The sequence below is a fragment of the Phascolarctos cinereus genome, unplaced genomic scaffold, assembly GCF_003287225.1.
Source record: "Phascolarctos cinereus isolate Bilbo 61053 unplaced genomic scaffold, phaCin_HiC Scaffold_1;HRSCAF=81, whole genome shotgun sequence".
NCBI classification, from domain to species: Eukaryota; Metazoa; Chordata; class Mammalia; order Diprotodontia; family Phascolarctidae; genus Phascolarctos; species Phascolarctos cinereus.
In genome coordinates, this window is record NW_027555514.1 from 282,327,453 (window position 1) to 282,349,237 (window position 21,785).

General features: G+C 50.6%; 1 protein-coding gene across 1 annotated transcript in view; it reads right to left on the bottom strand.

The window, feature by feature from the left end:
• FAM227A (family with sequence similarity 227 member A) overlaps positions 1-21,785 on the bottom strand; it is a 39,456-nt gene that overhangs the window by 14,809 nt on the left and 2,862 nt on the right. The window contains exons 2-9 of the mRNA XM_078147436.1: positions 20,132-20,436; positions 19,425-19,577; positions 18,048-18,145; positions 12,308-12,371; positions 10,755-10,843; positions 6,281-6,421; positions 2,406-2,507; positions 1,195-1,299 (exon numbers count right to left, since the gene is read on the bottom strand). Of these exons, the coding sequence (XP_078003562.1) occupies positions 1,195-1,299; positions 2,406-2,507; positions 6,281-6,421; positions 10,755-10,843; positions 12,308-12,371; positions 18,048-18,145; positions 19,425-19,569 (744 nt within the window). The 5' untranslated portion in view covers positions 19,570-19,577; positions 20,132-20,436. The remainder of the gene's footprint in view (positions 1-1,194; positions 1,300-2,405; positions 2,508-6,280; positions 6,422-10,754; positions 10,844-12,307; positions 12,372-18,047; positions 18,146-19,424; positions 19,578-20,131; positions 20,437-21,785) is intronic.

The following is a 21,785-nucleotide window of genomic DNA, read 5'->3' on the forward strand; positions in this document are numbered from 1 at the left end:
TGGTAGGGGCCTCCTGATTGGTTAGCCTTCCTCAAGCCTCCCCTTCCTCAGCTACCAAAGGGATTTTCTGGAAACGCAGGTCTGACTGGGACACCTTCCTCCCTTACCTTCAACTGCTCTCGATCACCTGGATCAGCTATGGAACCCACTGGATGACATTTACGCCCCTTCAGCCCTCTCCAACACTCTTCTGATCTACTCCCTACCATGCCTCTAGGAGCCAGCTACCTTGATTCCGTTCCTCACCTCTGGACTCACGGCACCCCACCCCGGACTCCTGGCTTTCCTGCTGCCTTCACGACTCAGCTCAGGCCCTCCCACAACTCGCATCAGCCCCTCCAGGATCCTCTCCCACTGATGCTGGACCGGTTATTTGTGGGATGTCTACCACGTGTCCACCCAAGGGAACATAGGTCTGTTGACTAAGAGCAGGGATCATATTTTGGCCTTTCTTGGTATTCCCTATGCCTGGCACACTCAGAATCGCTGCCTACTCACTACCCCAGGACCACTGTCACAACACATAATATGCCCTACCAAACTCCCCAATACTCCAAGCCTCATGTAGGTGCCCACTACATGGGTGCAGAGGCTCTATTCACTGAAAGCTCCCTCACCAATTAAATCATAGCTCCTGACCCCCAAATGCTTTGAAAATTGCTAAAGCCTTGACCGATTCAAAGGGGCATCACAGTCATCATCCCTAACAAACTTTCCAGTCAATTCCTGAACCAGCTATCAGCAGCCTCCCAGCTAAAGGCCTCAGGTTTGTGCAGACACGAGCTGACTTTCCTGTGCAGGTTTTCATGGCCACGTAATGAGGTATAGTGAAAAGCAGGCTGGGCTTGGGGCCGGAAGACCTGGATTGAAATCGTTGCTCTGACACTGATTCACTGTGTGGCCGGGTACCAGGATGGGGACAGACATGCTCTCATGTTTCTACCAGGCCGGGGGGCCAAGACTCCCAGCTCTGATGATGACGGGGCCCTCCTAAACCCAGGGAGCAGCCCAGAGGAGCTGGGATATGTGAGGCAGGAGACCTTCAAGCCAACCCCAAGGCCTGCTGCTCTGCTCACTCCCCATGGGGTCCTGAACCAGTCACGACCTGTCTTTGGGCCTCAGTTGTCTCATCTAGGGCTCCCTCCCAGCACAGAGGAGCCACCGTAATCCTCCCCCCATGCTCTGGGTACTCACTTGTAGAATGAATTCTTCGTACAATGACCTGGGGATGTCCATCAGGAGATAAGCATAGTTCTTTGACACTCGGTCAAATAGCTTTCTCTGGATCTCCTTGTTTGGCTGCCAGAAACAGAGATGGGAAAAGGACTATTGAACTGTCTGTGACTGATCCAGCCAAGAGGCTGGATGTTTTATACGAGTATTCTCCATTTTAAGTAAATTTGCTTCTCGGGACCTCAGGTCTAGACGAGATCTCCAAGGCCATTTAGTCTAACCCAGCCCTGGGCAAGAATCCCCACTGCCTCGCCCCCAAATGGCCCCTTAGACTCTGTTTCCTGTGGGAGACAGCTGACAGTGAGAGCTTTCTACCAGCCTCCCTCAACCTCGTGTCCTTGCTCCACGTCTACCTTCGGCCATCAAGCAGGTAAGTATCAACTTTCCTCCCTGGGAACGCCCAGGAAGCAGCTGAAGACAACTACTATGGCCTCCTCAGATCTTCTCGACTCCAGGCCAAATGTCCTTCTCTTGACCATTCCTTGGCCTGGCCTGTAGGCCTCTGGACCTTCAGAAGCTTGTCAATGTGGTGCCCAGAACTGAGCCCCAGGGTGGAGGACAGTGGGAACATGACCACCCTGATGCTCTTGGTGCAGGTGACACTGGCTTTTGGGGCCTCCATGTTTCTCACACCAACAATTGAGCTTCTCCTAAATTCCAGATCTTTGTCAGATCAACTCCTGGTAGCAATGCCTGCTCTATCTTGTATGTGTGAAGTTGTGTTTTGTTTTGTTTTGAAACCTAAATGTAGGGCTTTTTCAAAATCTCTGTTAAATTTCATCTTATTAGGCCGAGCCCAGTGGTCTTTTTGGACCCTAGCACTGCCATCCAACCAGTTAGCCATCCCTCCCAGCTTCCTGATCTGTGCAAATCTGAAAAGCCTTCGTGGCTAGGCCTTCCTTTGTCACCGATAAAAATGGGAGATGGGACAGAGCAGAAGTTGTTGGGGTATGTGCATTAGAGACCGCCCTCCAAGGGGATCCCAAGTCACCTAAGACGAGAGGTCATGGGAGGATAAGCCCAACCCCCCGAGTCTGTCTGCCAAACTGCTGGGAAGTCTCAAGGACGGTCATGGCTGCAGCCCTGAGCCCAGAGGCACCAGGAATGGGTTTTCATCACTTCCCTGCTGTCTCCTCTAGCCAGACTTCAGCTGCTCTGCCTTCCTTCCTTACATCATATCTTTCATGAAAGATCCACCAGAAACAGTCTAGCACGATAGCCTTGGAAAATGGAGATGCAAAGAATTTGTTCATTTCTTCTGGTGCACAGAAGGCCTGAGGAAATACAATCCAGAGTGGTTACTGTTATATGCTGCCCATAACATCGGCGGTGTTATTATTACACGTGGCCCACGGCATCACCGTCACCAGCATCGCTACTTAGGCCCGTGACACTATTATTGTTGTTGTTATTTACTGCCTATAACATTACTACTGTTATGATTACATATGGCCCATAACATGATTATTGCTGTCATACTGTCCACAACGTCCTCCTCCTCCTCCTCATCGCTATATAATGCCCATAACATCGGTGTTGTTATTATTCTGCCCACAACACTGAAGTGGACCAAAGGCGCCCAGTCAGACAAGAGGTCACTGTTTGGTGGCCTGCCCTGTGGGAAGGGTGTTCTGGGAGTAAAGGTGGCGTTTGGGCAGCTGGAGGAAGGGGAGAGAGACAAGGGCGCTTCCGACGTCCTTGCCCAGGAGGCAGGAGCCTGTCCTGCCCGTCACCGCTTGGCTGTGCTACTCTGGCAGTTTCCCACAAGCTCTCTGAGCCTCAGTGCCATCATCTATAAAATGCAGAGGCCCCCAGAGTCGTCAGAGTCTGCAAACTGGAAAAGACGACAAACGATGAGAAAAGGCAATGCTGATGGAAGTACAGGAAGACAGAAACACTAAGGGACCGTGGGGGAGCGGTGAATGCTCGGACAGCTCTGGACATCAGTCTGGGATGACGTACAAGAAGTCACTCAACTGTCCATCCCCACTGAACCAGCGATCCCTGTCCTGGGCATGAATGCCAAGAGGGTCACTGACTGAAACAAAGGTCCAATCCACACCAAAATACGTGTGGCAGCTTTTTTTGTGCAAGCAAAGAACTGGAAACAGAGTGGGCACATAATGCCCTGGGACTGCCTAAACAAACTGGTGTCTGAAGGTAAGGAAATATTTCTGTGCATAATTAGGAAATTATGAGTATGAGGAATTCTGAGAAGCCGGGGAGAGTCTGTACAGATTGAGAAGACAAAAACAACAACAGTGAGGAGGACAGCTACCATTTGTCTGGCCCTGCACACACGACGACTGTGCCAATGAAGACAGAAGCTCCTCAGGGGAAGCCAGCTTCTACGCCCCTGAAAACTCACAATGACCCTGCAGAGCAGGTCACGAGGAACACCCCAGTCTTCTCTGGAGAGGGAAGGCATGAGGAAGGCAGAAAGGGAAGATGTTGTCAGATACAAGGGGCTTTTTTTTTTTTTGGTGAGGCAATCGGGGTTAAATGACTTGCCCCAGGGTCACGCAGCTAGTGAGTGTTATGTGTGTGTGTGTCTGAGGCCAAATTTGAACTCAGGTCCTCCTGACTTCAGGCCTGGTGCTCTATCTATCCACTGCACCACAAGGGGCTTTGCTCAGTTATTTTTCCTGGTTGCAAGTTAGCATCCAATTTGGAGGTGGAGGAGAAGGATATTTCTAGAAATTATCACGATGTAAAAACTAAAGACAACAATAAAACTTACTTGAACAAATACCCAAAATGATCGGGCAAAATGAGATTATTCCTTGTGTCCTTCCCATGTCTCTAAACCCTATGATTCTAAATCACCCCCTTCTCGGCTTTGATTTCCTAAGTTAGAAAATGAGGGGGTTGGACGAGATGCTCTCCCGTTCTGTCACCCTTGACAGGGGACAAAGGGCGAGGTCAGCAAAGGAAAAATTTCCTTGTTAGTATCGGGCTGGGGACGCTTGTTCTCCCACGCTGATGGTCCCAGTGGTCTGGAGCAGCAGGAGGTGTTACCCAGGTCACTGAGACAGTGTGTATCAGACCGGGAAGCTGGGTCTGTGGCCTCCCAGCCACAACACAGAGCCAGATCTCCCTCGTGGCCAGAGAGCACATGAGGCTGTGAGAATGTGCTTATGCCCAGGAGGGTCAGTCGGGTCAGTGGTGCATCCTACCAGAGCATCCTGGTGCCTGGGAGCCAAGGCGGCTCTCACGGACAGCTGCCACATTGACTCATAGGACTGGGAGCCTTTCCCCCTTTCTCTCTTTCCCAGACTGTCCCCTGCTGACTTTTGGAGGCCGAGTCTGCAATCTACCCTCATTCCTTCCCTTTCCCCTTGAGCCCAGAAAGGATCCCACAGAGTCCCAGGACCTCAGAGACCGAGTCCAACCGTAGCAGAAAACAAATCTCTCTGCCAATATTCCCAACCACTGGGCTTCCAGCCTTTTCATGAAGACCTCCAGTGACAGTGGACTCACTCCCACCAAGGCAGCCCCCCTTCCACTCTGGAACAGCTAACAGCCTCCCTCTGCAGCTTCCTCCCACCCCTGCTCCTGAGCTCTTCCTTCTGCCCTCTGAGGCCAACGCAAACAAGCCTGATCCCTCTCCTGGATGACAGCCCTTCACAGCGCTGAGAAGTCTGGGGACCACAGGACCTGGAGGTGAAAAGGCCTGAGATGATCTGGTCCAATCCCATCACTGCACATCAGAGGAAAGCGAGGCCTGGCCAGATGAAGGGACTTGTCTAGGGTCACCCTGCAGGAAGGACTCAAGGACTCCCAACACTGCGGCACCACCCTGGGACCTTCCCCATCCCAACGCCAGCCTCCCTCAGCTGGCTCCAGCTTAACCTTTCCCCTGGCCTCTGGGGAGGGGGCCTGAATACAAAGTACAAGGCCCATGGACTCCTGACCTGTCTTGGTCAGGAGGGACTCCGCAGACCCAGCTCAGATATCAGAGGATGAAAATCTGGGGTGGGGGTGAGAGAGCCCCCCCCCCCAAGGCCCAGGCTCCTGGCCTGAGCAGGCATGGAGGTTCTGGGTAGAACAGCTGGGCTCCAGCACTTCGGGGCTGGAGAGGGGGAAGGTTCACAAGCTTTTTGGGCTCCTTTTACCGCTGTGTAGACTAAGACCTATGCAGGAGAAGAACTTGAGCCCGGACACACAGGGAATCAGGCAGCTCACCTCGCACTGGGGCCAATTCTGACTCTGAAACTCTTCTTCCTGCTCCCTGGCCCTTCCTGAATCCCAAGTACACAACGCCCCCTGAACCTTCCCCTGGCTGGTCTGATCCCTTCCCCAGGGGCCTGCTCTCCTAAGGCAGGCAGCCCTCCCTACTGAATCGGGGGCCTCGCCCCCCGATCTGGGTGCCAGCTAGCCCCTGCGGGAGGGTGGAGGGGAGGGACAGGGATGTGGCCATTCCCCCACCCTCCCCACAGCGCAGACACAAAGGTAGACACAGCAGCAGTTATTTCCTTAAAAAGGGTGTGAATATTTTCCCAAAGAATCACTAGTTCTCAGAGCTGGAGGCTCCGCTGGTGCCAAGCGGTCCCACCTGTGCCCAAACAGGGTCTGCCCCCAACACCATCCCCTGATGGTACAAGGGGCAGTATACAGCCATGGCAGGGGAGGCTGTGGGCTGGTCACATACCAAGAGGGAGGGGCGAAAGGCAGACGCTGGGGCACTGGCCTGATATTCATGTAATCCTAAGAAGCCTTGAGGAAGGTCTTTGAGTAGCTTCCTTATAAGAGAGCACAGGCCATAATGCAACTGGATGAGCTCATGGGTACCTCACTGGAGAATTGGGGTGTGTGTGTGTGTGGTCACAAGAAGGTGTGGTGGGGCTGTGATCTGCACTGGTGGAGGGAGTAGCCCTCTCAGGAGGTCCTCGATCCATGGAAGCAGGCATCTCAAAGCCCATCCTAGCTGCCCCCCTGAGCTGAGAAGACCAGAGGAGACAATGGACAGCAGCGTTCTGGGCAGCTGACTGACGTCCTCCTGATGTCTCGGGGCCCCACGGGCCTCGTCCTCACCTCCTCTAATTACCTTGCCACTGATGGGGTTTCCCTGTGCCCGGATGACGTTGCCCACCATGTCACAGTAGTTCACCCCGTTTGGCAGCTCACTGGGCAGCTCCGCGTTGTGCTCCGGGGCCTGGTACAACTCGGCTAGCCCGTCCTGAGTTTTCTGCAGAGCATCAAAAAGGAAGGAGTCACTGGGTCAGTACAGGGTCAGTCTGGCGGCCTGTGGTCGGAAGCCACTGATCCTTCATCCTGGCAAGTCTTCCCTCCCCGTCCTCAATGGCCTCCCCAACAAACAGTTCTCCGGCCTTCTCTTGGAGGCCTCAAGTGAAGGAGAAGCCTCTGGCTCCCGCAGCTCCACTCAGGGGCTGAAACCTGCCCTTCCGCAGCTTCTACCCACAGCTTCTACTCCTGCCCTTCAGGCCCCACTCAAACAAGTGCAATTCCTCATCGATGGCACCACAGCCCTTCGGATTCTGCGTCAGCAAGGAGACCTCAGCACTATATCACAATATGGCCAGGCCAGATTCATGCCAGCAATGCAGGGCTGGTTCAATATCAGGAAAATCATAAACATAACTGACCACATTAATATCAAAAACAACAAAAAGCGTGTGGCTATGTCAATAAATGTAGAAAAAGCTTTTGACAAAATACAACTCGTTCCTGTTTAAAAAAAAAAAACCACACACAAGAAAGCATAAGGATAAACGGATCTAAAATCAAGAGCCAGCCTTCTCTGTAATGGAGATGAACAAGGCCACTCCAGTAAGACCAGGGGTAAAGCAAGGAGAACCATTATCACCCTCACTCCTCAACATCACGCCAGAAACGGATGCTACAGCAGCGACACAAGGAAAAGCCATTGAGGGAATGAACACCAGCAAAAGGGAAATGACGCTATCGCTTTCTGCAGATGATACAATGGTTTACTTGGGAGAAGTCAACTAAAAAACTAACCGAAACAATCAACAGCTTCAGCAAAGTTGACGGGCATAAAATAAGGCCATGTAAATCCTGAGCATTTTTCTTTGTTACCAACAAAATCCAGCAGGCAAATAGAAAGAAAAGTTCCATTTAAAATAACTATGGGCAGTAAAAAAGAACTTAAGGTTTTATCTGCCAAAACACACACAGCAACTATATAAACACAATTTTAAAATGCTCTTTAAACAAATCTAAATAACGAGAAAAATATTAGTAGCTCATGGGTAGGTTGAGCTAAGACCGATCAAACTACAAAAGGATTATTTTATAGAGTCAGACAAATAATGACAAAATTCATCTGGAGGAACAAGAGGAAATCAATGGGAAAAACGTGGGAGGTAAGGGGGCCCAGCAGCACCAGATCTCAAACTCTACTACAGAGCTGTACTCATCCAAACAGCGTGGGCCAGGTAAGATACAGAGGGTTCGATCAGTAGAAGAATTGGCTATACGATGTTCAGTTATTTCAGTCACGTCTGACTCTCTGTGACCCCGCCTGGGGTTTCCTCGGCAAAGATACTGGAGTGATTCGCCATTTTCTTCTCCAGCTCATTTCACAGATGGGAAAAAAAGAGGCAAATAGGGTTAGTGACTTGCCCAGGATCCCACAGATAGTCACTGTCTGAGGCCAGATTTGAACTCATGAAGACAAGCCTTCCTGACTCAGGCCAGCACTCTATCCACTGCAGCGCCACCTACCTGCCCAAGGAGCACAACACACAGAAGCAAATGAGCATAGTATCGGGGTGCCCCAGCTAGAGGGGTAAAAACGCACTCTGACAAAAACTGTTGGGAGAACCGGAAAGCAGTCTGGCAAAAACTAGGCAAAGAACAACTTCTCACCCCGTACCCCAAGATAAGCCCCAAAGGGGCACGTGACTTAGACAAAAAGGGAGACATCATGAGCAAATTAATGGAGGAAGGAGGAAATTACCTGGGGTCCATGGATGGGGAAGAGCTCATGACCAAACGAGAGAGAGTGCGAATCACAGGAGGTAAAACGGGCAATTCTGACCACAGAAAATCACTAACAAGACCACAGAAGCCGAAACGAGAAGGCAAGCAGGCAAACGGGGGGAAGTTCTTTGCAGCAAGTTTTTCTCCTAAGGATCTCATTTTTAACATACATAGGGAACTGATTTAAATTTGTAAGAATAAAAGTCATTCTCTAATAGATAAATGGTCAAAGCATGTGAACAGGCAGTTTTCTTTATTCGTGGGAGGGAGAGGGGAGGCAGTCGGGGTTAAGTGACTTGCCCAGGGTCATACAGCCACTAGGTGTGAGAACATATTTGCACTGAGGTCCTCTGACTCCAGGGCTCGTGCTCTATCTGCTGTGCCACCCAGCTGCCCTGAACATGCAGCTTTCAGAGAAGAAATCCACACCAAGAGGCTGTGAATGCACGTGCCCTCGGCCTGTCTCTGTCCCTCGGCAGGTGCCGATGCTCTCTCAAGCACTCCAACAAGAAGCCTCTTCCCAGACCTCTGCAGCTTTCGACGCTGCCAACCGCCTCCTCCATCAGGAGCATCTCTCTTCCTCCTGTGGCTTCTGAAACACTTCTTTCCCCGCTGCCGTTCCTGCCTCTCTGACCACTGCTTCACACGAACTTAGGCGTCCACCGTCTTGTCCCTCTCACGTCTCACCCCTACACCTGCCCTGCTCCTCACTGCCCTATGCATGCCAAGGGCACCTGCCGTCACTGAGGTTCACAAGCTCAGGCTCCGCATCCTCGTCAAGTCTTACCCAGCCTAAAAATAAGAAGGGACACTGACATAGCACTAGCGTTTCAGAGCGCTTTACAGCCATCCTCTCATCTGAGGATCCCCTACCCCAGGAGATAGGTCCCTCAGGCATTTCACTCACGAAAATACAGAGGTCTCGAGAGGACCGCTGTCACACAGCTGCCTGTTGCTTGCATCTATCACCATCCTTCGGGTCACAGGACACTTGCAACCACACCCTCGACCGACACTGACTTCAGATCTTCACCCCTTCCCACCTGGGCTACTGTAGGAACCTCCCCACTGATCCCCCTGCTTCCAGTCTGGCCCCTCCCCAATTTGTCCTCCAAACAGCTGCCTCTGATCTTCCTAGGACATGGGTCTGACCACATCCCTGCCCAGCTCAACAGACTTCCCAGGATTCTGGGTTCTTTAAAACGCACACTTCTCAGACTACCATTTAAATGGTCCATGATCCAGCTCCTACCCACCGACCTTTGCAGATTTATTTCATGTTATTCCCCTTCATTTCTCTTTTTTTAGAGGGTTGAGAAAAGGGAGCTCCTGGGAGCTCAGCTCTGATGGGAAGGTGGCCGCCCTACTACGCCCAGGGTCAGGCCCTTTCCAAAGGGAGATTGCTTGGGAGGGAAAGCATGGGCCTGCAGGTACACAGGCGTGGGATGGGCGTGGCCAACGTCAGACCCCTTCCCTAGCTCCTACCTCTGCCCATCCAGCTCTCAGCCGCCCAAATTTCCCACTGCCTACCTGGCTCCAACCCTCCCTATGTTCCTACCACCTCTGTCTGTGCCTGGGCTGCTGCAGAATGCAATGCTATTATTGGTTCCATGGTTCAGCAAGATTAGCAGTTCAACAAGCCTTTGTGGGCTGGTGTCAGAATCAGACTGCTATTTATAACACTGTTTCTATGGGGAAATACATTCTGACTTGCAAACAAACCTTTGGAGCACAACCCTGTTAGCTGAGGGGGGAGAGATGGTGCCTGTGTCACAAAGGGGCTCTGTAAAGCGAGGGGAGGCTCGCGGCACCCCCGAGGCCTCTCTGAGCTCCAGCCTTCCCCAACCTGGGGCAATGCCCTCCTCCCACGCGGGGCCACAGCATGAAGGGGACCTCAGGGAAAAGGCCCTGAGAAGGGGAGCAGACCACACAGTGCAGAGGCTGACCCTTAAAGGCGCTTCCCCATGCTCAGGCCTTCTCCTGACCATAGACCCACCTGGGGACACCTGACTGCAGCATGAGAGGGTGGCACAGGTACGGCTTTGTTCTTCACCAGACTACTGCAGGGGAGTCCCAAGAAAAAAATTCCCTCCATCTACTTTGCAACCTAAGAGTCTTAGAAAGCGGCTGAGAGCCCTGAGAGGTGAAGAGACTCATCCCACATCACCCGTGTCACCAGGACCTGAACCCAGGGCTTTCTGTCTCCAAGGCCTGCCCTGCTGAATCTCCAGGTACAGAAAGCAGAAGACCAGCGCAGCAGAGGGCTAGGGCCGTAGACTAACTCTTCATCCCATTAGGCTGCAACCGGGAGCACAAGGCTGCCCGTGGGCCTAACAAGCATCACACGTGAACTTTCAGCGTCCAAAACCCAGACCATGGGCATTGTAGGACACAGGAAACCATCGCCTCTATCTCATTATGAGCACACTGCTTCATTAGGGGTTCCTCCAGCCCTGGGGGCCAAGGCCCCAGTATACGCATGGCCTTCAGAAATGGAATCAGATTCATCCCCAGTAGAGACAGGGGAGCAGTCACCCCCAGCTCAGGCTGCTTACCTTTTTCGACCCAGCATAGGGAACAGCTGAAGTCGACGGAGTCAGCGGGAAAAACTCAGGCGACTTCTTCTTGGTTTTGTTAGCCCTGTCTGCAAGCGACAGAGGGAAGTGGTCTTTTCACCGACAGGAGCCACCCCGGAGGGTGGTTTCCCTAAATCCCTAGCCATAAAATTACATTTTTACTACGATGTCCCCCAAAATACACCCCAGAGTACAAGGGGCATCTATAGAGTTGTCCTTTGCATACCTTCTGCTAACACTGTGTGGCTTTTATTCATTCATTCAGCATTTATTAGGTACCTACTGTATGCCAGGTACAAGAGATACAAAGATGAAACAGCCCCCAACTTCAAGCAGTTTTATGTTTGCGAGGGTGGGGGGAGAAGAGGAGGGAGTGGATTACACAAAGAAAAAGTTAATTAAAATTTTGCATGTGTGTATCTACATACGTTTATAATATGTACATGTGCAGAGAGAGAAGAGGGGAAAAGAGAGGGAGGAGAGAGACAGAGGAGAGAGAGAGAGAAGAAGGGAGAGAGAGACAGAAGAGGGAGAGAGAGGAAAGAGAGAGAGAGAAAGGAGAGAAGGGAGAGAGGAGGGGGAGGGGGGAGAGAGAGAGAGAGAGAGAGAGAGGAGAGAGGGGGGCGAGGAGAATGAGCACATGGCTGTGTTATCCACCTTTCTTGTCCAGGATCCTTTAGCAGAAATTAATGGCCCTCATCCCCTGGGTTACAAGGTTCTTTCTGGCTTGTCTAGCCAAGTCTAACTCATTTGAATCTTCACTCAGAATTTATTAATTCTGTACTGTGTACCGAGGACAGCTAAGATTTGGGGAGGATGAAAAGTTCAGAGAAGAGCCCTGCCCACACGGGGCTAACAGTCTAGTAGCCTTTCGCAGCATTGCAGGCTGAATGTCCCCATGGGGTACGAATGCCACGCCCATGAGGTCCGGCAGATGAGCAGAGGGGGTGGCACTACAGGCTGGCACAATCACAGGGAGAGCTCACAGAGATGGGGGCATTTGGTCAATGACCTTGGAGTCAGATCACCTATGCTGGAGTCCTGATTTCCACCCCCATACAAGCTGCAGGACCTTGGGCAAATCGCTTGGCCTTTCTGGGCCTCAGTTTCCCCATGTGTCTGCTTTAGTTCTAGAAGTCTCTACTCTACCAGGGGAGCTTTGAAGGAGGTGAAGAGTGGAGGGAGGGCCGCCCTGGGCTTCCCAGGAGGCAGCCTGAGAGCTCTTTATGTGTCCTGGGTAGAGTGAGCTGGGCCACAGGATTGAGAGCCGGAATGGACCTGAGCAACGAACCTTTCCCCTCCCTTTTTGGTACAGATGAGGAAACTGAGGTTCCAAGTGGGGAAGTGACTTGAGAGGCTTTGAGCAGCCGGAGATGCACCAGCGTCCCTTTGGTTCAACACCCCTCCCCTGCTCGTTTCTACAGATGGGGAAAACAAGGCTTAGGGAGCTTAGGTGACTCCCTGGCGCCCAGCCCGCAGGGGGCCTCGCCTCACTCACTACCCCAGCACTAGGTTGTTAAAAGGGGCTTTGCCTTTTTCTCCCAAGATGCGCTGCTGCTCTCTCAGTTTCTTCTCTGCCTCCAGTTTCTCGATGACCTTTGGGCACAAACACAAAACACAGCGGGGGGCCATAGTCAGTCCCTCTGGCAGGTTCACCCCCAACCAGCCTGGCCCACCCCAGAGTCCTGCACTGCTTTTCTGGGGCCAGGGCCTCTAGAGGAAGCAACCCCACATCTTGCCCACCTAGTGGAGGATGGTGGGCCAAAAGAGCCCATCTTCCTTCTGGTGGCAGCCAGGGGTGAAGCCTCTGTCTACTGCCCTGGGCAACAGCAGGGGAAGCAGAGGCAAGCAGGACAGAGAGTCAGGAAAACGGCGTGTGCTTCCCAGCTCTGACACTCAGTGCAAAGGGATCCCTCGGCGTGCTCATCTATAAAGTGGGGGCGATTACCCTGTTCTTGCATGGCCCAGGGAAGGGTGTGCAAACCTTGGAGCCTCTAGAAAGCTAAGCCACTGTTATCTTTTAGTGACACAGCTAAAGCCGTCCTTAGGGAGAGAAAAAATCATATCCTTAAAACTGCATGTCAGCAAAATAGAAAAAATAAGATTAATGAATTGAATGTGCATTTAAAATGAGAAAATAAACCTAAAAAAAGCACAAAAGAGGTGATATTAAAAATCAGAGAGGAAATAGATAAATTGAAAACAAAAAGCCACAGAAATGAGTGATAAAACTAAAAGCTGGTTCTTTGAAAAGACTAAGAAAATTGATAAACTCTTAGCTAATCTGATTAAAAAGAGGAGAGCAGAAAAATCAAATCAATGAAATACCAAATGAGCAGGGTTAAATCACAGCAAAACCAGAAGAAATAAAAAGAATAGTTAGAACATATCATGCACAGCTATATGCCAACAAGACCAAGAACATGAATGAAAGAGGAAAACCTTCAAAAACATAAACTACCCAAACTATGAGAAGATCACACATAGAGGTTAAATAACCCATCCTCAGCAAAGGAAATAGATCGAGCTGTAAAGGAACTACCAAATTAAAACAAAGCAAACAAAAAACCGCAACTCCTGATCCTGGTGGATTCGTAAGAACTGCACAAAACTTCTAAAGAACAAATAGACTCATGCTTTTACAGACGGTTCTCAAAAATTAAGAAAGAAATCACTCCACTAGATTCCTTTTATTAGACAAATAATAGTCTTAATACTTAAACCAGGAAAAGATGAAACACAGAAAGAAAACCACAGGCCAATAGAATGAATGAACATTGACTGGAAAATTTTTAAACTAAAATCCTATTAAACAGACCAAGAAATAATTCATTATGACCAAGTGAGATTTATACCAGGACTGCAAGAATGATTCAATATTAGGAAAACAATCAACATAACTAATCATATTAGAAGATTAAACATACGAAAATCCCACAGTCATCTCAATAGATGTAGAAAAAGCCTTTGACAAAGTACAACACCCTTTTATGCCGAAAGCCCTACAACGTAGGGCATAGAAGGACCTTTAAAAAAATATCTATATCTATATCTATATCTATAGATATAGATAGATAGATAGACAGATAGATAGATAGATAGATAGATAGATAAATAAAAAGCATCAGTCTAAAACTAAAGGAAAGCAATACATGCAATGGAAATCCACTAAAACCTTTTCCAATAAACATGGGAGTGAAGCAAGAAAGCCCAATCTCTCCACTATCATTTCATGGAGTTCTAGAAATGCTGGCAATAGTAAGAAGACACGTGGAATTAAAGGAATAAAGACACAGGCACAGAAGAGACAAAACCATCCTTGTTTGCTGAGGACGTGACAGTCTGCTTGGAAAGTCCCAGGGAATCAGCAAAGATACTAAATGAGCAATTAATAGCTTCAGCAAAGCTGCAGGCTACAAAATAAACCCTCAACATAGAATTTCCATATAATAAAAACAAGATACAAGAAGCAATAACAGAAAGGGAAATCCCATTCCAAATAACTACAAAATGCACCAACTGCCCAAAGCCCACAAAAGACTTGTGCAGACCCAATAACAAAGTGCTGCTTAAGGAAACGAAGAACAGTCTAAAGAGGATTTGTTCTGTAAAATGTGGACTCAGTCAAAAGGACCTAGAAGGCATTGAGGCCCCAGGTTCCCCACCCCTGAAAAGAGCAGGAAGAATATTCCTTGCTTATAGCTAGGCTGTGCCAATATAATAAAAACGACAATGCTACTAAAATTAATTTACACCCAATGCTATACCAATCAAATTGCCAAAGGGATTTTATAAAATTTGATAAAATAACAAAGTTCATTAAAAAAAAAAAGATTTAGAATATCCAGGGGAATGATGAAAAGGAGTAAGAAGAATGGGGCAATAGCATTTCCAGACCTCAAACATATTATAAAGCAGCAGTTATCAAAACTATCTGGCATTGGTTAAAAAATAAAGGTACATTAATGGAACAGTCTAGATAAGGGACATTCAGAGACAATACAACTCAATAATCCAGTGTTTGATAAAGTGGAAACTATCAATTACCTAAAGAAAACTCCCTTTGATTAAAAAAACAAAAAAGGACCTTTTGGGAAAACTGAAAAGCAACCTGGCAGAAATTAGGCTTAGACCAACATCTTTTACCACACTCCAAAATAACAATGAATACATGACCTTACTATAAAAAAAGTGGAAGCGAAATAGATCATCTACTTCTCACAGCTATGAGTAAGAGATGTAGTCTTAATCAAACAAGAGATAGAAGCAATGTTAAAAGATAAAATAGATAACTTTGATTACTCGAAACTAAAAAGCTTCTGCATAGAGAGGTCAAATGGGAAAAAAAATCTGTATCAAATTTCTCTGATAAGAGAGTGGGATCCAAGATATATAAACAATTAATAAACACATGTGAAACTAACAGCCATTCCCCTTAGATAAATGGTTAAAGAATATGAACAGTTCTCAAAAGAATTAAAAATTATTCACAACCACATGAAAAAATGCTCCAAATCACTAGTAATAAAAGAAATGCAAATCAAAATAACCCAGAGATTTTACCTCACCTCCTGCAAAGTGGCAAGCATGACAAGTCAATGTTGGAGGGATCGTGGGAAGATGAGCTCAGTGACCCACTGCTGGTGGAGCTGGGAAGTGGGACATCCACTTTGGAAAGCAATTTGGAATTACACAAATAAAGTGACTACAATGTCCACACCCTTTGAACCAGACCCCATTGCTGGGCTTACACCCTAAGGAAGTCATCAACAGGAAAAAAGTCCCCATATTCCTCCAAATTTAAATGAGCAGCACTTTTTGTGACAACTAAGAATCTGAAATCACAAAGTAGATGCCTATCAACAGAGGACTGGCTAAAAATTGTGGTAATTTAGCCAAGATAACAACACATGCAGTAACTACAACAATGTAATTGGAAAGAATGACACACCAAAAAAATCAAAGGTAAATGTAACAAAATTATACAGATCAAGTGGGACTCAATGAAGAGGTCTGAGAAGACACCCCCTCCTGGAGGGCCACAGGTATTTCACATCGCACATTTCCGGACTTTTTCAATGTATTGAGGGGCAGCTAGGTGGTGCAGTGGATAGAGCACTGGCCCTGGAGTCAGGAGGACCTGAGCTCAGATCGGGCCTCAGACACAGAAGACTCAACGAGCTGTGTGACTCTGGGCAAGTCACTTAACCCACTGCCTCACCAAAAAAAAAAAAAAAGACAACTCCATGTATTGATCAGGCAGGAGAGGAGGGAGGGAAGGAAGGAAGGAAGGAAGGAAGGAAGGAAGGAAGGAAGGAAGGAAGGAAGGAAGGAAGGAAGGAAGGAAGGAAGGAAGGAAGCACGTACCACGTGCCAGGCGCTGCACCAAGCACTTTACAAATATTCTCTCATTTCACCTCACAACTGCCCTGGGAGGCGGGGGAAGTGACATCATGTAAGGGGCCCAAGCGTCCCTGAGCTGGCGACTCAGTGGAGCTCTTCTGTCTGGCAGTCCAGCACGCTTTCTCATGAGCCCACACTGTCATGAAAGCTGGACCACCAGAGAAGAGGAAGGGGAACCCAGACCTTGAAGACAGCCCGGACACAAGGGCCAGTTCACATGGCTGTTATTTTCCGTGGCTGTGTGGCTGCAGCTCCTGTCTCCTTCCTGATTTCTGCCCTCCTTCAATGCCTCTTCCAGGCACAGACCTGCCCTGAGAGCCTAATGGCTATGCTCATGGACTGTCACTGTCAAGCAAGGACCAGCTGGGCCAGCTTGGGGGAGGCTCACTAGAAGCCTCCCCATCCAGGAGGGACACATTCTGTCCACAGCGACTCATGAAACTGTCTACAAAGGTGTGCAGGGTGTGAGGTTCCAAACCCGTGCCCTGAAGAGTGTTGGTATCACCACTCGGCCCAACATCCATAGTGGCCTGAGATGCCGGTTCAGACAATTTGGAGCTGGAGGTGTCCTCAAAGGCCATCTGGTACCACCCTTGTTTTACAGATGAGGAGAGGGAGGCCCAAAGACGTGAGAAGCCCGCCTGGGGTCACTGGAGAAAGCAGCAGCATGGCAGCGATTTGGCATACTGGTGAGGGCCCGCCTCCCTTCTTGGGACGACCCCTTGGCTTCTCCTCTCGGCAGCTCCAACAGCCTGACTGCCCCTCTTACCCCCTGCTCTGGTTCTCACTGGAGCACCGGCTTGGGGCTGCCGTGTCTGACACCTCCTCGGTCCAATACAGGTCCCTTTATTCTCTTTCGGCTGAGTCACAGCTGCGGTTAGCAAAGATTTAATTACAAGGGAAGAGGAAAGTTGACAGCCCAACACAAATGAGTACCAGAAATCCGAGTGCCCACAATGCCAATGGTCTTGGCCAATGCCGAGTTTTTGCGTGTGACGTAGGCTGGTCCCAAGACCCCTTTCCCAGGAGGGAGTCAATGGATGGCTACTGATTGAAGTGCCCCATCCCTCACTGAAATCTTCCCTCCTCTGCTTCCTTGCACGGAGAGCCAGACAGGCATGGAGATGACCCTTGGGCTGCCAGCTCTGGCCAGCCCAGAACAGGCCTGCTGATGGCCTGTGTCTGTCCTTTGAGGTCCGGCCTAGCTAAAGGAAGAAGGGCTCATCCCCAGGAGCCTGGCACATGGTTCCAGACACAGGGACTGAGGAAGCCATTCTACTCAGGGGTAAGGGAAGGGCCAGGGACAAAAATCTCTGGCCTCACTGGTCATAGGGAACTCTAAGGGGAGGAGAGTTCCTCCACCAGTACAGGTTGGCACCTAGTTGCTTCTTAAACCGTGGGCAATGGCAAATGGTTTCTGAGTATGCAATGACCAAAAATGAATCCAAAATCAAACGCGTGATGAATGCGAGGGGTTTCTGACAGCATTTGTCTGGGCAGCTTCACTGCAGCCTTGGCTCTGAACACACAACAGGCACACTTGGCACTGTACATGCCCTCCAGCCACACAACGCCCAACCAGTGCTGCCAAAGGTGAAAAGAGGTCAAGAGCGGAAAAGTTCAAGAAACCCTGGCCCAGAGCACTCAGACGTTCAGGAACTCGCCCAGGGTTGCCCAGCCCATACATGTCAGACGTAGGATCCAACCCGGGCCTTCTGATGCGCAATGATGCCACGCTGCTTCTAAGACAAAGGGGACAGAGGTGGTACCAGTGGAGGCGATGCCCACAGGGGTGCTTAAAGAGGCCCCTCTCCCCAGCCACAGCAGGTCTCCCTCCCTCCCGCAGGCCCCTCCCAGCCCCGCCCTCACCAGGATGGTGTTGTAAATGCTGGTCTTGTACAGTCTGGTCTTCAGGTCTATCTGGGAGATCTTTCTATTCAGCTGGTCCATGGAGCCCATGAGGCACACTGGGAGATGCATCTGTTAAAGAGCCTCTTGGCACTGGAGAGAGCCGGGCCCCCTTCCATGGGATTCAGAGCTGGAAGGAGCTTCCCTAAGACCCAGCCTAATCCAACCCCCTTATTCTGCAGATGAGGAGACTGAGGCCCAGAGAGGGAAAGGGAGCTGCCCAAGGCCACACAGCTAGGGAGCACATGACAGGCCCTATGTCCTGAATCCAGGAGACTCAAGTCTAGAGAGGAAAAGGGACCTATCCAAGGCCACACAGCTAGGCAGCATGTGACAGGTCCTATGTCCTGAATCCAGGAGACTGAGGCCCAGAGAAGGAAAGGGACCTGTCACACAGCTAGGCCCTATCTCCTGAGAGTCCATACTCAGCCCTAGCCCCTTGGCCTATCCTGGGAGAAGCCCCATCTTCCTCCAACAGTTTGTTATCTGGCCTTTGAAAATACGGGCCTTCTTGTCCTTCACCACCTTCGTGGGTTTGACAGACTAGTGAGAATGAAAAGGGAAAAGAGAAGCAGGGTCCGGTCCATCGGTGAGGAATCAGATGGAGGGGACGAGTCTGGCACCACTGGCTGAGAGGGGAGGGGCTGGCAGGAAGGGCGGCCGTGTGCACAGTGCCCTGAGGAGTCACCAGAGAGCTGGGACCCTGTGCCAGGGGGTGGTATGACCAGAGGCTGGCTCCTGGCCTCCCCAGACTCGGTTTGCTCACCTGCAGAGTGGAGATAACAAGCTTCACAAGTGAGATGAGCTCTACCTGAGCTGGGAGGGAGGAGGGGCCGTGGGCAAAGCACCCCGGGAGCCTGAAGGGCCATTGACACATGAGCTCCCACACCTGCACCCCCCGTCTGACAGGGCTCCACAGAAAAGGTCTAAGAGGCTAACACTGGGCTGGTCACCCTGTCTAAGGAGGTGGCAGCTGGAGAGGAGAGAGCCCAGAGACCCAGCTGGGGAGCAGCCCTCAGGAGGTGGCAGGGCTAAGCCGGTGGGCCTCCTCAGATGTGGCAAAGCGGGAAGGGCTCCCTCAGTTCCCCCATGAGGAGAATTACCACACAGTGCAACCCTAGAGGCCAGGCCCGCGGCCTCCCAACACCAGGGCATCTTCCCACCGACTGAGCCGATGACCCCCGTGGGTCCCTTCTCATTCTGTGGAGCCCAGAAGGGAGAGGAGGGAGGGGAGGGAGGGGAGGCAGGGAAAGCCAAGCGCCTGCTGTCCTCGGGGCCCCTTCCCTCGTCCGGGGTCTGGCTTTGCGGCCCAAGGCAGGTGACATCACCAGAAGATACAGGGAGGGCTCTGTTTCACTCGCATCTTCAGCTCTTCATGCTGTATGCGCTTCTCCTTGGACGAAGTCGCCAGGTCATCGTCAAGGGGGACCATGGGGATGGCACTGAAGTTGATGAGCTCCAGCATTCCCATGCTGAGCGGCATCTCTGCTCCTGCACGCGGACAGAAAGTTTCTGTGAAGATCAAACAAACAAACAAAAAGCCTGCCTCCCCCCCGCACTGTGTTCTCTGATCCACCAGCTGACAGGAGTCACAAATAACTCGAGACCATCTGGGAAAACCAGAGGGTGGGAAAGACCAACCAAGACCCATGTGCTCAGGAGGAACAAGGCAGATTCCTCAAAGGACCCAGCCGATGTTAGATGAGCAAGGCCACTTCGGTGGGAGCCCCTCAGCATCAGTCTTTCAAGACTGACAATGTCCCTGCTCGGCCAGCCTGGTGGGGTCTGGGTTCAAGGCCTCTTACAGGCTATGTGCTTCCTCATCTGCACAGCGGAGATAAGCTTGGCTTTGTAAACTGGCTGGAAAGCCCTGCAGAAGTAATAGTCATCACTAATCATCTGAGCCAGCATTTAGACAGCGCCTGCTACGTGCCAGGCTCTGAGCTAAGCCCTAGGAGACGCCATGACCAATACTGGAGTTTTCAGGGCCAGAGGCCTGAGACCCAGACCGGGCCACAGCGGGCCTGGCTTCACATGGGACCAACCTGGTGTCGCGCGTCTTCTCTCGCGGGCTCTGGGGCAGTTCCACGGTGCTCAGGCACTCTGGCTCCAGGTGCGGGGGACGGCTGACAGCATCCCACAGAGACTCACTTTGGAGAGCCCGGCATGAGGTGCTCCGTCCTCTGACTGGGAAAAGAGCCGGGAGACACAAGCTTGGATCCCAGAGCCGGCTCAGCTGGCTCGGTGATCCCAGACAAGCCCCTTCCTTGCTCCGGGCCTCCATTTCCTACTCTGTATGATGGGGATATTAGGCCAGGAGATCTCTAAGATTCCTTCAAGTTCAGAAAATCTGAAAAAGGACAAAAAGGTGAAAGGAGGCAGTGAGACATCAACATTATGGCCTGTCTCTTCTCCCCCACCCTTGGCTCTAAGGCAGCACGGCTTAGTTTGCAGAAAAGAACTGGATTTGGAGTCAGAAGTGGATTGGAATTCCCTGCTAGTCTATGCATCATGGTGGGACACTAGGCAAATCACTCCAGCTTATAGAGCCTTAGTTTCCCCATCTGTAAAATGGAGCAGTTAGACTGCACACCAAGGCTTTTAACCTTTTCTGGGGCCAGTCTATCTGAAGGGACCTGTGCACTCCTCCTCAGAATCAGAATCATGCTCTTAATGTACAGGATTAGAAAAGAAAGCCAAAGTTAGTGAAACTCAGGGTGCGACTGTTCTCCCATCCAAGTTCACGCATATGCTAAGAGGTTAAGCACCCTGGTCCAGCTCCGTCCTGCTGCTCTTCATTCTCAGGTTGCCGGTGGGGGGTGGGGGGCGGCGCCGTCTGTCTACAAGCCATCTGTGGGCCCCTCATGGAGGCCACTCACTACCTACAGAAATGCACTGCCCAAAACACAGTACCTCTCCACACCTTCTCACCTCTTTTTTTTCAGGCACTTGGGGTTAAGTGACCTGCCCAGGGTCACACAGCTAGTAAGTGTCAAGTGCTTGGTCTGAGGCCACATTTGAACTCAGGTCTCCTGACTTCAGGGCCAGTGCTCCATCCACTGTGCCCCCTAGTTGCCCCCTGACCTTTCTCTTAGGCAGTGAGACAAGAATGAGGAGGTAGGGCTGGCCATGAAACACGGCAGCACAAATGGAAAAGCCAAACACATGTGAAATCACTCTCCCAGGAGCAGCGCATACAGAATTGGAAGGGCCTTCGGTGTGCACGATGAGAGTCAAACGTTGGGCAGGGTCAACATGGGAATCCACTCTGACCACGCACTTGTTACAAGGACTTTGTTTTTGTTTTTTCTACTGCAGGGCCTGGAGGGAAGGGGCTGGGCAAAAAGGAGAGACACAGAGAGAGAGAGAGAGAGAGAGAGAGAGAGAGAGAGAGAGAGAGAGAGAGAGGAGGGAGGGAGACAGAAAGAGACAGACAGAGAGAAGGAGACACAGAGACACACACACACACAGAGAAAGGGAGACACAGACAGACAGAGACAGACAAAGAGGGAGAGAGACACAGAGATAGGGAGAGAGACAGAGAGAAGGAGACAGAGAGAGGCAGAGAGAGAGAGACAGAGAGAGACAGAGAGAGAGACAGAGAGAGGGAGAGAGAGAGAGACAGAGATGGAGAGAGACAGAGACAGAGGGAGACACAGAGAGACACACACACAGAGATAGAGAGAGAAAGGGAGACAC